The sequence below is a fragment of the Tenrec ecaudatus genome, chromosome 1 (assembly GCF_050624435.1).
Source record: "Tenrec ecaudatus isolate mTenEca1 chromosome 1, mTenEca1.hap1, whole genome shotgun sequence".
Lineage (NCBI taxonomy): Eukaryota > Metazoa > Chordata > Mammalia > Afrosoricida > Tenrecidae > Tenrec > Tenrec ecaudatus.
Genome location: NC_134530.1, coordinates 116,473,680 through 116,491,370, shown reverse-complemented (window position 1 = coordinate 116,491,370; position 17,691 = coordinate 116,473,680). Strand labels below are relative to the sequence as shown.

The 17,691-nt window shown below is 41.2% G+C and overlaps 1 protein-coding gene across 1 annotated transcript; it reads left to right on the top strand.

Annotated features, from left to right (window-relative positions):
• The first annotated feature begins 10,157 nt into the window (after nucleotides 1-10,157).
• On the top strand, nucleotides 10,158-17,444 carry C1H1orf52 (chromosome 1 C1orf52 homolog). Its single transcript, XM_075557817.1, has 3 exons — nucleotides 10,158-10,452; nucleotides 11,073-11,271; nucleotides 16,258-17,444. The coding sequence occupies exons 1-3, from the start codon at nucleotides 10,177-10,179 to the stop codon at nucleotides 16,329-16,331; spliced, it is 549 nt and encodes a 182-aa protein (XP_075413932.1). The 5' UTR covers nucleotides 10,158-10,176; the 3' UTR covers nucleotides 16,332-17,444.
• Nucleotides 17,445-17,691: the final 247 nt, after the last annotated feature.

Genomic DNA, 17,691 nt, shown 5'->3' with positions numbered 1-17,691 from the left:
AACATACTTTTTATAAATACTAATTTTTATAGGAATTGTAAAATTGAGTTGCACTTCTAAATGTTCTGCATTTGTCAGTCATGAAGATTAACCTTGGCTTTAAGAAAAAGTTCTAAAGACTGGATGGTTTTTGTAGTTTAAAGCATATTTTATGTATTATGGGAAAATGTTTCATTCCTAGCTTAAATTTAAAAATGGAATTGTTTATGAAATCTTTAATTAAAGCTCAACGTGTGACTTCCTTCTTAAATTTTCAATAGGATTTATCCAAAAGACCATAACTTACATAATCACATATTGTAGCACCTATATTTTTTTACTTATTTTATACTAGTTTTGAATTGTTGGCTTAATAATAGACAACATAATTAAGGTATTAAAAGGTTTTGAATTTTCTTTTTTTAATCATTGGGGGCTCATACAGCTCTTATCACAATCTATACATACATTCATTGTGTCAAGCACATTTTTACAGTTGTTGCCATCATCATTTTCAAAACAATTTTTTCTACTTGAGCCCTTGGTATCAGCTCATTTTTTCCTCTCCCTCCTTCATGAACCCTTGATAATTTATGATTTTTTTTCATGTTGTACATTGACCAATGTCTCCCTTCACCCACTTTTCTGTTGTCCGTCATCCTGGGAGGGGGTTATCTGTAAATACTTGTGATTGGTTCTCCTTTTCTCCTCCCACCTTTCCCTTATCCTCCTGGTATCTCTATTTTCATTATTAATCCTGAAGGGTCTATCTGTCCTGGAGTCCCTGTGTTTCCAGCTCTTATCTGTACTAGTGTACATCCTCTGATCTAGCCAGATTTGTAATATAGAACTGGGATCATGATAGTGGGGGAAACATTAAAGAACTAGAGGAAAGTTGTATGTTTCATCAGTGCGATAGGATTTTTCTGGATCCTATAATGTCTTTTTTTAAAAAAACACTGAAACTAACCATTCCCAATAATGTATAAATTAGTTTAACCGACATGACTGACAAATGCATATGGTTACTAGATTGATTATGAAAACGGTATGTTTCACAGATACTGTATTAATACAAAATCAGCTGTTTGGAGCTCACTTTTGAGAGGGAATTCATTCATTGTTTAGCATGTGCCCTCTTACTAGAAGATTACTTTTATCTTTTTCTCTTAGGTTAAGTGTTTTGATAAGCAATAGTTCTGTCAGTTTCAGTTGAGTCCAGTTTAGCAATCTTATGCCTAGTGATTATTAGCTTCCATTTTTTAGATCTCAATAACATGATAATCTCCTGTTTTCCTCTGGAACTTCAGTGTTCTCTAAACTTTAGTGGTTTCACAACTTCCTTTATGATCGGTTTCAAAGTAATTTTTCGTATCTGGTATGAGGTAGAAAGCAAGCCTTAAGAGTTCCTACGTTCTCCATTAAACCATGTAAAAGGGACCAGGAAGGTTCAGGCACTGGCCCTCTTATAAATATGTGCACTGTTAACTGTTTTTATACCGTCTCCATAGCAACTATAAGGATCTCATATTTCCTTATTTTCTCTCTCCCCAGCTAGAATGTGAGTTACATGGGAAGGTGGGTTGGGTCTGGTTTATCTTACCTTTCCAGTACCTAGATTAGGAGGTACTCAATATACTCCGACCTTTCAACCCTAAAGTCCTGCATGACTATGGGTCATTTAAGTAATTTTTATTTTTTATAGTTTTATTGGCATATACTTAACATCATACAACTTTATCACTCAGTCATATTAAGAAGAGTTATGCAATCATCCCCACAATGTCATAACCTTTTCTTCTCTTAATGGTTGTTAGTACCCCATTTCTCTCCAATGTCCCCTGCCATGCCCCAGGTAATTAATAATCCAGTTACTGTCTCTACAGATTTACCTACCCTGGATTTCCTATTCAGAAAATCATATAAAACAAACAGGAAACAAAAAAATTAACCTTAATCAAAGCAGAAAATATTAAAAATTGAAACAACTTTAAAATGGATCAAAAGGAGGATTAAAGGATAAAGTGTTCAATTTTAACCTAACGCCATGTGCCATAATTGAGTACAGTGCTCTCTGTCTGATACCATTGTGTAGCTAGAGAAGAAACACGTCTGTGGACTACGGTAGTGGGAAGGTTAATCATGTGGGATCCTGCAAATGGATTTGGGACATCCACTATAATCCATAGCCATCTGCAAGCTGGGTTTTCAGAATGGAAGCTCTGATACTATTTTCCTCCTCCAGACTTGGATTTTATTACTTACGGTCCTTGGATCACACAGGCTAGTATGCTTCTGTGTGGACTTCGTTGATATCTCACTTAGAGTACTGCTTGCTTAAAGACAAGCCTTTTAGACACCAGACGCAATTTTGAGTTCATTTCCAATCTGTCAAAAAGGTGACAATAAGGCCTACATTGCAGGGTCACTGTAATTAAGAATGAGATCACACAAGTGGAAACCCCAAGCCCAGTATCTAGCCTGCAATTAGGCTGTGTTTCCAAAACTGCTGCACATTGGAATTGCTGAGAATCTTTGCAAAGTCTCGGGCCTGATTGCCAAACTGTTCAGATTTAATTGGGATGTGTGCAGCCTGTGCTTTGGGATCGTTAAAAACTTCCTCCTTGATTCTAACTAAAAGCAAAGGTTGAGAATTATAAAGGGCAATTATGTATAAGTAATTGGGAAATTTAGGGCAGGAATTTTAGGGGCAGTACGTTATCCTTGTGTATGCTTATATGAAGCTCTCCTTTCAGGAAGTCTCCATCATACGATTTTGCTTGACAACTATTGTAAGTTGCTTCCTAGTTTGCTCTTTTCCAATACTCAGCCACACCTATGATGTGCTAGGCCCTTTTGAGTAGACATTCTTCCTCTTGGTCTAGCCACTATGCAAATGAAGTAAATATGTTTAAGGTAGTGGAAGCCAGGTTTCTGTACATTGGATAATGTGATGGTACTGTTTCTCAATGTATTCTCCACTTAGGCTTAAACGCTTCTGAAGACAGTATTTCTATCTCTAACCCTTTCCAGAAGAATTCTGCTCTCCAGTTTATATCACATCAAAACAGTTGGGGCAATCCTCAAGGGACTCAGATAATATTCCTCTTAAAATGTTGTTCTGTGTTTGGGGGTAAAAATTGTCTCAAGGAGCGAGATAGGGATGTAGGGTGAATGGGATAAGACTTTACAATAAAATTTTCCTAGGACAACCCTTGCCACTCTTGAAGATTAAGCATGATGTAAAAAAATTCCTTAACTGTTTAAAAATTAGCTTTATGCAAGGGCCAACCTGACTTAAGTTCTCCCGAGATGGCCAAGCAGCCAGACTACGACCTGGAGAAAATTGAGAACAAAGCAGCACCCACCGTAGCCATGTTTCCCAATTACCTGCAAGCTTTCAAGAAGGCCCTGGTCCTGGTCATGCAGGTGGAAGAGCAGGCCAGCAAAGAAACTAGCAGCAGGAAATAGCACCAGTGATGACTCTAAACAAATCTGAAAATAATGGAAGTTTCCCACAAGCTTTTTGAAGCCCCCTTGTATATCTGTCTCACAACTTTTGCCTGTTCAGTTATTTACAGCTTTAGGCCTTATTGACAGCCATTATAAGAATCTGCAAGCTAACATTCCATGATCCTTGTACTTTTTCCATCACCCCTACCCTCCACCCCCCACTTTATGTATACTGACCCTAGTAACCACTAATAAATTTTAGTATATTTTTTAATTGGCTTTATGGAAGCACATCATACAGTAGTTCGATTGTATTTTAAAAGGTGTGTAACCATCACCACAGTCAACTTTGGAACATTTCTTCCTGGTACCCATTGGTGTTGACTTCCCGTTTTCCCTGTCTCCTCCTGTGCCCCTAGGCAATTACTATTTCAGTTACTGTCTTCATAAATCCACCCATCCTGATTTCGCCGTACAGTAAAACAAAGCAAGGCAAAGGGGGATAAGGACCCAGCAACAATGGTCATTTAAACAGGAAGCTCAGTCTAAGAAAAAGAAGACACTACAGCTTTAGCATACACTGAGGGAGTCCAGTAGCATGACTTTCTTGACCTTTCTTAACAGTGCAGCTTTTCTGTTTAAACTCCTGTTTTCCATTTTTAAAGCACTTCCTAACAAGCCCTCATGATTGGCCTGTGTCCTTCAGGGAAGTCTATCCACATGACCCCTATAGAATTCCAAAATCACAATTGCTATAACCTCAGCTGACTTTGCTCCTTGAATTTTGTTGGTCCCAGCATACCTCACTCTCTGGATCAGAAATGGTAACTGATTATGACTCAGGGTTATGATTCATTCCATAAAGTCACCTTCCTGGCTTTGATGGTGCCTAAAAAGTTGACTGGTCACCCTTTGGGTGAGCTGATTTGGGAAGCATTTGGCCCCCACTGAAGATACTGTGCCACATGAGAGCCCAACTTTGGTAGCTATTACATCAATTGTCATTCTACATTGTACCACCATGCGCTTGCTTTCAGTCAGTTTCTTCATTGACAGTCATTGTCGAGGTCTCCCTGACATTCCTTACAATGTTTGACAAATCTATATATGCTTGGTTTGCGTAAGGCACCCTGTAAACTGGCTACAACGCTTCAATGATAGAGGAAGATGACCACCGGAGTTTTGTTAACAATTGCCTTGATCTCAATGATTTTTTTCCTGTGGCACAGAAAGTACCTTTTTAAAAAAGGCATTCTGATGATTCTAAAAGAAGCACGGCATCTTACTAAAAGAAGTTGTCAGTAGATGTACAGATCACAGTCATGTTCAAATACATTTTGTTAAGAATAAACTCATGAATATGGCAATACCTTTTTACTTACCATTTTAAACACGAGGCTGGAACATCTTGTGTCAACACAGCAAGCATGTGCTCAAAGAATGGTAGGAACAGGCCCAAAGGACTGAAACCTGCCTAAAGGTGCTCCCATTGGCCAATCCTGGGACAATTTCAAAATCAAAATAAATAATGGATTTTAACTCACAGGAAAATGAAAATCGTGAATCTGCTGATAAATAACACTGATGAGTGGAATATTGGTATCAACCCAAAGTATGTTTCACAAAATACTTAAGTATAATTGGAGGGGGGGGGATGGCTTTACAGTGGAGAAGCCTGCCAGGTTCCCTTAAACAAGAACTCAATCAGTGATAGAACAAATCCAAATGTGCCTCCAGGAAGCAATGAGAAGAAGACAGAAGCATATCTGTGATAACTTTGCTGAACATTGCAGTAAACATCATTGGAGGTCATATATGAGGAATTAGCTACTGAAAACCTTAAAAGCATCAGCAAAACATCAGATAACTGAAAACCTCATGAATAACAAAACATTATTAGATATGGTGTCAAAAGACGCCTCGGGTTGGAAGGCACTCAAAATATGACTGAAGAGCTGCCTTCAGAGTTGACCATAATGACATGAGTGGCATAAAGCCCTCACTCAGGACTTTTGTTGGCTAATGGAACACAACTAAAAATGACAAGGAACAAGTGCAAACATCTGTGAATAATTGGAACTTGGAATGTATAAAGTATGAATCTAGGAACATTGGAAATTGTAAGAATGAAATGGAACACAAAGATCAATATTCTGAGAGCTAGCTTAAATACACTGACATTGGCTGTTTTGAATCAGAAAATCATATTGCTTATTATGCTAACAATGGCACAAGAATAATAGTGTTGCATTCATCAAAAAGGACATAAGCACTACCTTGAAGTGCAATGCTGTCTGTGATAGGATAATACCTATCTATCCAAATACAATGAAATCCAGTGTATACAGCTATTATTGAGATTTATGTATGATCCATGGAAGCTATTGAAGAAAAAATTTTCACCAAATTCAGTCCAAAATTGATCAAACATGCAATCAAGATGCATTGGTAATTATTGGCAATTGAAAAGCAAAAATTGGAAATAGAAATGAAGGGTAGTTGGAAAATATGGCTTGGTAATAGAAATGAAGCTGGAGTTTACATGATGAACTTTTGCAAGACCAATTACTTTATAGCAAACACTTCTTCAACAACACATGGCCACTATATACATGAATTTCTCCAAATGGAATACATAGAAGTCATACTGACTACAGCTATGGGGAGAGACAATGGAGAAGGTCCATATCAGCAACTAAAACAAGACAAGGAGCTGACTGGGACAGACCATCTAGTGCTCATATGAAAGTTCAGCTTGAAGCTGAATAAAATTAAAAGTTGAAAATATGATCTTGAGTGTATCCCACATGAATTTTGAGGGCATCTCAAGGGCAGATTCCGATGCATTGAACACTAATGACAGAAGTTGTGGGAAGACATCAAAAACACATGAAGAAAATAAAAGGTAATTAAAAAGGCAGAAAAACAAGACTGTCTAAATAAGATAGGCTGGATGAACACTTTGGGGGAGAAAAAGGGACCGACAGTCCTGGGGAGACATGGAAGAGGAGGAGGTGGGGGAGGGAAGTAGTGGTGGTTACAAATCCAGGGATAAGGGAACAACAGGTGATCCAAATCGATGGTAAGGAGGGTGTAGGAGACCTGGTAGAATGTGACCAAGGGTAATGTAACCAGAGGAATTACTGAAACCCAAATGAAGACTGAGCATGATAATGGGACAAGAAGAAAGGAAAAGGAAATAAAGGAAAGAGCTAGGAGGTAAAAGGCATTTATAGAGTCTAAATACAGGCATGTGCATATGTACATATATATGAGGATGTGGAAATGGATGGATCTATGTGCATATATTTACAGGTTTAGTATTAAGGTAGCAGATGGATGTTGGGTCTCCACTCAAGTACTCCCTCAATGCAAGAATACTTGGTTCTATTATCTGGCATTCCATGAGCCTCACCTTCCCGGCATGGTTGTTAAAGACAAAGTGGGTGCATAAGCAAATGTGGTGAAGAAAGCTGATGGTGCCCGGCTATCAAAACATAGCATCTGGAGTCTTAGAGACTTGAAGGTAAACAAGTGGCCATCTAGCTCGGAAGCATAAAAGCCCAGATGGAAGAAGCACATCAGTCTGCGTGCTCACAAGGTGCCGAAGGGATAAGTTATCAGGCATCAAAGAACAAAAAATCATATCACTGTATGCTCACCTTCCTGATACAATCGCTGAAGACAAACAGGTGCATAAGCAAATGTGGCGAAGAACGCTGATGGTGCCCAGCTATCAAAAGATACAGTGTCTGGGGTCCTAAAGGCTTGAAGGTAAACAAGAGGCCATCTAGCTCAGAAGCAACAAAGCCCTCACAGAAGAACCACACCAGCCTGTGCAATCACAAAGTGTCAAAGAGATCAGGTATCAGGCATCATCATAACACAAAAATAATATCATAGTGAATGAGGGAGAGTGTGGAGTGGAGACCCAAAGCCCATCTGTAGGCAACTGAACATACCCTTACAGAAGGGTCACAGGGAGGAAATGAGCCAGTCAGGGTGCAGTGTAGCAATGATGAAACATACAACTTTCCTATAGTTCCTAAATGCTTCTTCCTCCTCCCCTGCACTATCATGATCCCAATTCTACCTTAAAAATCTGGCTAGGCCAGAGGATGTACACTGGCACAGAGAGGAGCTGGAAACACAGGGAATCCAGGGCGGATGATCCCATCAGGACCAGTGGTGAGAGTGGCGATACCTAGAAGGGGGAGGGAAGAGGGTGGAAAGGGGGAATCAATTACAAAGATCTACATATACCTCCTTCTGGGGGACAGAAAAGTGGGTAAAGGGAGACATCGGACAGTGCAAGATATGACACAATAATAACATATATTATCAAGGGTTCATGAGGGAGGGGGGAAGGGGGAGAGGGGAGGGAGGGGAAAATGAGCTGATGCCGGGGCTTAAGTGGAGAGCAAATGTTTTGAGAAGGATGAGGTCATTGAATGTACAAATGCACTTTGCACAATTGATGTATGTACAGATTGTGATAAGAGTTGTGTGAGCCCCTAATAAAATGATACTTTTAAAAAGGCAGGGAAAAAATTAAAGTGGATATCTGAAGAGATTCTGAGACTTGCTCTTAAATGTACAGTAGCTAAGGCAAATGGAAGAAATAATAAAGTAAAAGCTGAACAAAGATTTGCAATAGGTAGCTCAAAAAGACAAAGTATTATAATGAAATGTGCGAAGACCTGGAAGTAGAAAACCAGAAAGGAAGAACACACTAGTCACGTCTCAAGCTGAAAGGACCGAAGAGAAAAGAACCAAGCCTCAAATTTCAATATTGAATTCTCTGGGCAAAATATTGAATGCTGCAAGAAGCAGCAAAAGAAGATGAAAGGATTACACAGAGTCACTGTACCAAAATAAACTAGTCGACATTCAGATTTGTCAAGAGGCAGCATATAATCAAAGAGTTGATGGTACTGAAGGAAGAACTACAGCCAAAATATTCCTTAAAAGGTGTCGAAGGGAGCAGGTCTCAGGAATCATCAGAACAAAAAAATCTTGCCGTAGTGAATGAGGGGGGAAGTGCAGAGTGGAGACCCAAAGCCCATTTGTCGGCCACTGGAGATCCCCTTGCAGAGGGGTCTAGGGGAGGAGATGAGCCAGTCAAGGTGGGATGTAGCACCAATGAAAATACAGCTGTCCTCTAGTTCCTAAATGCTTACATGCCTCCTCCCCAACCCACCCCCCACTATCATGATCCGAATTCTACCTTGCAAGTCTGGCTAGACCAGAGGATGTACACTGGTACAGATAGGAGCTGGAAACAAAGGGAATCTAGAGTGGATGATCCCTTCAGAACCAGTGGTGTGAGTGGCGATACTGGGAGGGTAGAGGGAGAGTGGGTTGGAAAGAGGGAACCAATTACAAGGATCTACATGTGACCTCGTCCCTGGGGGACAGACAACAGAAAAGTGGGTGAAGGGAGACGTCGGACAGGGCAAGATATTACAAAATAAAAGTATCAAGGGTTCATGAGGGAGGGGGGAGTGTGGAGGGAGAGGGAAAAATAAGGACCTGATGCCAAGGGCTTAAGTGGAGAGCAAATGTTTTGAGAATGATGAGGGCAATCAATGTACAGATGTGCTTTACACAATTGATGTATGTATGGATTGTGATAAGAGTTGTATGAGCCCCTAATAAAATGATTATAAAAAAAAGTTGGTGAGGTTTCATCTCATGTACTTTGGATGTATTCCCAGGAGACTCAGTGGCTGCAAAAATGGGCTCAAACAACAATTGCATGGCATTGGGTAGGGTTTTGTCCATAGGATCTCTATGAGTCAGAACCAACTCCAAGGCACCTCCAGCAACACTTTCATACAGGCTCTGAGCTGGAAACCAGGAATAGGAGTAGAATCCACAGGAGGGGATCTAACAGCAGCAGTAACTTAGTCACACCCGCTACCAAATGTACATAGATTGAAAGAACGCGCAAAGCAGGCATAGCAGGAGGGCCACGACGAGCAGCAAAAGAGGTTGGAAGACATCCGTGGTGGGATAGGTGTAATCCAAGAGGGGGTTATTTTGGAGAGGTTGCTCAAAATGCCCCTGAATGAGGTCAAGCAGAGAATTATTTGGTTTGTGACTTGGGAGGTCTAGCACTCCTGGTGGCCTTCCATGACTACGAAAGGAAATTACTCGCTGCTTTTTAGTGGATTCTGTCTCATTGAGACCCTACAGGGCAGGGTAGAACTGATCCTGTAGACTTCCAAGACTAAGTCATCGAGGGAATAGAAAGCCTCATCTTTCTCCCATGGTGCAGCTAGTGGTTTCGAACTGCTGACCCTGCTGTTAGCAGCTGAAGGCGAACCACTACCCACCAGGGTTCCTAATATTTAGGGAAGCACCCTGGGTGGTTTTTATTTGGAAGAGGTGATGCCTGATGCAGGATCAGGAAGAATTCCTGGCTTCCCAGAGTAAAAGTTAAAAGTGGAATGGCAGTAAAAGACAAAATTCTCAGCTATTATGCCTTTAATAAATACCTTTTATGCCTTTATTGAAGTCTGAGAGTCTCACAGCTCCACAGTAAAGATCTCTGGCTCAAAATCAGCTCTTGCTTGGGAACGTGCCGGGTTTTCCTCAAGCCGGTGCAGGAGCGCCGCACGGCCGCCAGGGGGCGGAGGCCACCAACCACCCAGTCGGCGACCTGGGGGCGGGGCCAGCCATGGGCGGGCCCTCGAACAACTTCCTGCTTCCGGCGGCGTTCGCCGTCAGTGTGCCGCCGTCATGGCAGCCGACGAGAAGGATCCTCTGAGTTATTTCGCAGCCTACGGCAGCAGCAGCTCGGGCTCCTCGGACGAGGAGGACAACAGCGAGCCGGAGGAGGCGAGTCGCCAGGCCCCGGATCCAGCGAAGTCGGCCAGCGGCTGTGGAGACAAGGCGGAGAAGCGGCTGCCGGGACCCGACGAGCTGTTCCGCAGCGTGACTCGCCCGGCCTTTCTGTACAATCCGCTCAACAAGCAGATAGACTGGGAGAGGCACGTCGTGAAGGCGCCTGAGGAGGTGAGGTCCTTGACCCCGTGTCCTGGTCTTGGCCCCGGCCATCTTCCCCTTTCTGCTGGGCCTCTCCTGGGGGCCTGCTGCCCGCGCCCTCACACGCACCCACCCACCCTGTGCGGGATGCCACCCGAGCCCCTCTCCCTTCCCAGCCCTGGGCGCCCGGGTCCCTTCCCCAGCCCGCCCCGCAGCCCTGGCCCCGTGGAGGAGGCGCAGCCCTCCGCCCTCGGGGCCCCGACCCCGCGCGGCGAGGACTAACGGTGGTGACTCCCCCGCCCCCCGCTGCAGCTTCTCCCCGACACCCCTTCCCTTTGACGCCGAAGTGCCTGCGGTGCTGCCTCCAAGACAGTGTCTGCTGCAGCCTCCTGGAGGGGTCAGCCTTGGCGTAGTATCTCTGGGACTGGATTCTGCTTTGGTAACTAAAAGTTATGAGCTTCATTCCTCTAGGGAACCCTTTGACTTCACTTAGCAGTATTGTGATGTGATGGAAAGGTGTGTCGTTAAGCCTTAAAAACAAGTCAGTCTGAGAGCGAGAGAAGCGGACGGCAGGGAGGTGCATGTGCTCCGACCCACCGGCCTGGGAACCGGGGTGTGTCACAGTGCTTCTTCATGTGTTTGCTTAACAGCCTCCAAAAGAATTCAAAATATGGAAGTCAAATTATGTTCCACCTCCCGAGAGCTACACGACGGAGAAGAAACCGCCGCCCCCAGAGCTGGATATGGCGATCAAGTGGTCTAACATATATGAGGACAATGGCGACGATGCCCCCCAGAATGCGAAGAAAGCCAGGCTTCTGCCAGAAGGCGAGGAGACGGTGGAATCCGGTAAGGAGGATCCGACCCGGCTGGTGCTATCTTTGTGCCCCGCCGGTGGGGTCACAAGAAATAAAAACACGGGTGAACACTATATAAATCTACTGAGTTAGCGAACTGGTTGTAATCGTCTCTAGATACTTTCTTTCTCTTTTTTTGAGCGATTGTGCATATGCTGCCCGTAAAGTGAAATCTGAGTAATCTCATCCAGTAAGATTGGCGGTGTTTCAGGGAATGATTGGACAGACTTTTTTGAGAAGTGAAATCTCGTTTATCGTGTGATGCCTTATTAGAACCGCATGAATTAATTTGAGGAGCCGGTACGATTGCCACTGTGAAGTCCTGGCAGGTCATTGTTGCATACATCCAGACAGTTGTGCTTTGAAGCTCAAACTGGCCTGGTAAAATGAACATAGCTGGGTAGTACTACGGAGTGATAGGAAGATAATGACTTTGTGGGCTTGGCTTAGTTCATGATAGAATTTGTTTCGCTTACTTGGACTGTCATAGTAATCTGCTTCCATACTCTTAACCCTCCCAACCTTAACACTGAAGCTAGTGTTCACTTTCTAAAATTCATATCCGGTTATGTAACTAGCTGCTTTAAACCCTTCGACAACAGAAGAGAATGAGGGCCTTTTGTGATAGGCCAGGCCTCTTTCTCCAGCCTCATTTTCTGTAACCCCCTGTTGAGCAATTTAAAATCGTAAACTTACTAAGCCATGCATTGAACATATTGCACCTTAGTCTGGAATGTTCTTCCCTCACACTTGGGCTGGTAAAATCATCATCCTTCAAAATCCAGCTAAAAACAAAATCTCAGCTTTCACTTCCAACTTACTCGCTCCTATATTTCGCGTGCGCTGCTGCTATTGATTGCACTGCTCACTCTTACTGTGATGATTTGTTCCTAAGTCTTCTGATCTTTCCACAATACCAGGACTGTTTACTTTGCTCCTTTATAGCCATTCGGAGAGTTTGAAAAATAAGGATTACTTTAAAAAATTCTTATTCTAGTTCTTATGTAACAAACTTTCCATTTCTTTTACTGATTCCCCATTATGAGTTAGAAGTCATTAAAAAGGTACAATTTCAATAAATAGCTGTTTTTGGAAACCTTACCTCCATATAGAATACCTTGCATTATCTAGTAGTTTATATCATTAAAAGACTTTTCACTGGATCATCTCCAATCCTTACAACTCCTGGGGAAGCCAGACGGGGAGCTATGAAAAGGAGAGCATATATGACTGGGCCAGGATCGCAAAAACAAAAGTTCAAGCTTTAAAATAGTTACTTTCACACAGTTTTCTAATTTGTTGTTCCTAGCAACCTGGGACATCGTTCGTTATTGCTATTTTACAAATGAGAAAACAATCCCAGATTAAAGAAGTTGGCCATAGTGGGTTATGCATTGGGCTGCTAATGACAAGGTTAGCAGTTCAAAAGCACGAGCCACTCTTAGGCAGAAAGATGAAGCTTTCTACTGGCGTAAAGAGGGGCAGTCTCAAACTGACAAGAGCATTGTATCCTGTCCTATGGACCCACTATGAGGCAGAATTGACTTGAATTGACAGTGGTGAGTTTGAGTTGGGTGACAGGGTTTTTGTTTGTTGTTTGTTTGTTGTTGTTTTAATTCTTACAGCTAGAATGGTGCCAAAAAGGGATTAAAATTTGAGTCTCTAAATCAGTGGTTCTCAACTTTCCTAATGCTTCAACCCTTTAATACAGTTCCTCATGTTGTGGTGACCCCCTCCAACCATAAAATCATTTTCGTTGCTACTTCATCACTGCAATTTTGCTACTGTTATGAATTGGGCGACACCTGTGAAAGGGTTGTTCAACCTGCAAAGGGGTCGTGACCCACAGGTTGAGAATGGCTGCTCTGAATGGAAAGTATGGTCTGTCCAACAGATTTTATCTCTGGATGCTTTCCAAGCATGCTTGAGAAATAGCTGCTCTGTAAGAAGAGCGGCAGAAAGGACACTAGGGTTCGGATTTAAACTGAGGTGCCGTAGGCTGGTCCACTGATCTCTCTGTCTCTAGAAGACAGGGCCTGAATTCTTTTTCCTGTCTGCCTCTTGAGTTCACATGGAATTCCAGGTATGTGGCAAATAATTTCTGTCCTTTTGATTACATTAGTTCTCCATCAAAAAGCAAATGTAAATATTGAAATATACCATTTCTCACTCCTGTTTGTCTAAATTCAAAGTCTCTGTAATTGATTTCTCTATCCTATTTTTTAAAATGTCATGAAACTTTTACATTTTAAAGGTTTAAAATTTCTTAAGTGATTGAGTTTTTAGATCACCAAGTTACCTTGTTTTTATTTTTCCTCCCCATTTCTGCCTTTTGACCTTGTGTACTAGCTACCTTCTTCCAAATATGTTACGAGTCCTCAAACTCATCATTTGCTTTGTCACATCAGCACTTCTTGTCTTAGTGGTTATGAAATGTAAATCATTGTGGTTTGAATATTAATTGTAATTAATGAAAAGCCTGGCTAATGTAAGTAATGTTTTGCCCCCCCCCCCTTTTTTTTTTTAAGAATTTAGAAAGTCTATGTCAGAGCTTCAACTCAATTCAGACTTGGATGTAGTCATGGTGTCTAAGAAGCAAAACTGGAAGAGATCTAAATTTTTAAAAGTTGGATGAACAAGAATAATAACTTAAGGGGAAGAATTATGAGTACAAGTCCAGGCCAGGCAGACTTGGAAAAACTGTGGTGAGCCCTTTTAGGAGGCTCGTGTGGGAGACTGGAATATTGGCAATGCTGGGGAGAACTACACACATTCAAAGCCAGCCAGTTGGCCACCACCTCCAGGCTGGGCCCTGGTGTTTCCCATTCTGTGGGCGAGAGATTTGACTGCTGTGCAAGGTGTTTGCTGCCCTAAAAGGGAGGTTAAGTTTTACCCATAATTTTCCCTATTTCGTTATCATTATAGCTCAACCAATTTTAAACATTCGAGTCTGTGCCAGCCTTTCTTTCTTGGCCATGAGTGAAGCAGGCAGAACTGCCCCAGTGCCCTGGTTAGTTTGCAGCAGTAAGTTACACTTATTTACCATAAGTGACATGAGTGCCATATTAGAAAAACTGCTTCCTCACTAGGGCATTCCCAATATCTGGCACACAGTGCAAACTCCCTCATATAAATGAGTGAACATTTGCATGGGTTTTGTTTCCCCCTCTCCCTTGCACCATTTTAAGGCAATGCCTTGTTTTTGTCACTAGATGGCACTAGCTCTTCCCTTCAAATCAGTGACTGTCCAATCGCAGTAGTTCGTTTTTGTTATTCACTAAATTTACTTGTACTAAGTGCCCAGTGACAAGTGAAAATGTCTCCTTGTTCATCTTTTTAATGTACATTAACACTGGATTTTTTAGTATAAGAGCAAGTACTTGGAAAAATTTTGTTAATGTTTTGGAAGAGTATACTGACCAAAAATAGCATGTTGTTAATTAAACTTCAATTTAATAACAAAGGTCTTGACTTACTTGAGGTGTAAGTCATATTGTTGGTTTGGAGAGCTAGTATTTTTATGTATATATGATAAGAAGACTGATTAAAGGTTTGGCTTGTAAATTCCTTGGATGAGTTGATCCGAAAAGCATTCCATCTCACTGCCTAAATAAACCTATATCCCTGTAATATGTAAATAGCATTAACACTACTGTCGGTACCAGCTATTGCCCACATCAGTGAATGAGGTGTTCTGAATAATGCATAGTCAGTTGAAGGCTTGAGGATAGATTCCAAATATATTTCCTTCTAAGCATTGATGATCAAGTATCAGTGGCTTTCCGCAGTTTGAATATGGAGTACTGTCAACATCCGAGTACTGCATAGACAACCTGACTTGATAGTACTTGAACTTTTGAGTGTTTGTTGATCGAGAAAATAAAGTAAGATTACAGTAAATTGATAATATGCTTAATAAAATTATATTTTATAAACCACAATATATGCATTTATTTATCCTGTCTATAAACAGTTTTTTTTTAATATGTTATACAGTTGTTAGAGAGGTGGGAGTTGTGGCCGATGTGTGCCACCTGTGTTTCTATTTAACCAGGTCGTTAGATTTTCTTAATCTAATAAGTGTAAGTGAATCCACTTGTTCGAGTTTTATAGTCTCCTTGTTAGATTTCCTTTGACTACAGATCATACTAACCATCTGGGACTGAGTGGAAATCAGGAGCAATATTTTACTGTGAGGGTCTTCTCAGTACTTCTGCTCCCAAGTTCTCCATAGTGTGAAGAAGAGGTGTATTTTCCCATTGCCTTTAGAATCTTCTAACCCTGCTGCAGTGCATTACAATCCTGGTGGCACAGTGGATTATGTGCTAGACTGCTAACCGTAAGGTCAGCATTTCAACTCCACCAACCTCTCTGCAAGAGAGAGATGAGACTTTCCATTCCTGTAAACGCACAGGGGCAATTCTGTTTTGTCTGATAGTGTTGCTGTGAATTGGAATTGGCTTAATGGCAGTGACTGTGGTTTGATCCGGTCGATTGGGATTCATAGTGGCCCTGAAGGACAGAGTAGTAACTCCACACAGTGGTCTCCTAGGCTGTAATTTTCACAACGTCATCTGCACAGTGGCTGGTGGGTTCAAACCAGCAACTTTACCATTGGCTGTCTGGTGCTTTAAACAGTGCCCCACCAGGTAGCTTAAAGACTACACAGGACCAATTTGAAACAAGGAATTCCATGAAATCTCTAGCCCTGAGCGATCTTATCTTACTATGAGGTAGGGAGGGAAATTTTTAGAGGAGAAAAAGCCTATTGACTGAAAAACAGCTGAGGGTCATTTAAATAATAGTAACTTGTAATGTATTTTTAAATTCCTTATTTTCCCTTGTACTTTAGGCAGAATTCTAAAAGTTAATTTTTTGCCATAAAAAAGCAATTGAGGCGGGTTATGATTTCCTATAGTCTAGAACATTTTAATAACATTTTTCTTTACTGATTAAAACTCTTCTTTCCTATTTAAAGATGATGAAAAAGAAGAGCATATGTCTAAAAAGCGTAAGATGGAATCAGGAGAACCAGCAAAGAAGAAAAAGTAGAAAACAACAAACAACACGAATTTATGGACTGCGGAACTTGGAGTGTTTCTTTGGACAGAATTAAGTTGCTACTGTAAATTAAGTATTATCTTAGGAACTTTCCATTGAATTCATTTTTATTTAAAAGTCAAATGGTGACTTGTGATTGTGGAATTGACAGCACTTGGAAGCATTCTCGCTATCACAGAATTGACGACATGCTTTCCGAGTTTTGTCATGTTGATATGTCATTGTTCTATGAACCTTTTATAAAGGAATATATTTTTAAATATATTGTAATGTACTATGAACTTGTAGGGTGCTTTTCAACAGTGTTTGTACAGTGTAAATAGATCATGGAAATAAAAGTACTTATTCGATGTAACAATGTACAACATAAACATTTGAATATTTGTGATAAGTCCCCTTTTTGCCAGGTGATACTTTAGGTTGTAAAAGTGTTACCGTTTTTAGGGCGTGCTTCCTACGGTCCAGGTGCTTTGTGCATACATATGTTATCTGTATACATAGTAAAGCAGTAGTATCCTTTTACAATAGAGATTAGCTTGTCCAATGGGAGCACAGCTACTAGTGAGTAGTGAATTTGAGATTTAACCTAGGATACTTGAAGTCCATGATCATCACACTAAACCACCTATTCATCAATCAAATTCACCTGTGTCAAGAATGGCACAATGGCCACTTCTCCCGGGGACTTCTCTGTGGCTCTTACTAGATCCTTTCCTCCCTAAGTGTAGTGCTGAACGTAGCACCTATTCCTTACATCATGCCTACTCGTTTATTTCCCTGACAGGTAGTTTCCTGAAGACAAGGGTCTTGTAGCAACTGAAAATAAAGGTGGCTCACTTAAATTTATATGTCAGATAATTTCCTGCTACTTACAGTATTTGGAGTATATGCTCCAAATTTATCATCTGAAATTCAAATACAACTGGCTGTCTTGCATTTTATCTGGCCATCCTATTCCTACATCTTTCCCCTAGTTTTTAAATCTTCCTTCTCTCTACTTCCTTTGGCTCCCGCCCCCATCTCATATGTTAATGTCTTCTATATGGTCTTAAAGACAGCTTAGATTTGAGCTCTACTGTCTAAAATGCAGGTATTTGTGACATTTCGGATAATACAAATAGCTTATACCTTATATCTCTCTGTGTTTCTTAATCATCATAATTATAAGATACTGTGTACTTAATGTATAAGGAAAAGACAATATTAATCCCTAAATTTAAAAAATGTTCACTCTTAATTTTTCCCACCCATACTTGAAGTCAAAATTTGAAAATACACAAAAATTTGTTTACTCCGGAATTTAAGTCAAGTAGATTAAAATTTGAATATGCTATTGTGTTAGTCTGGGTAG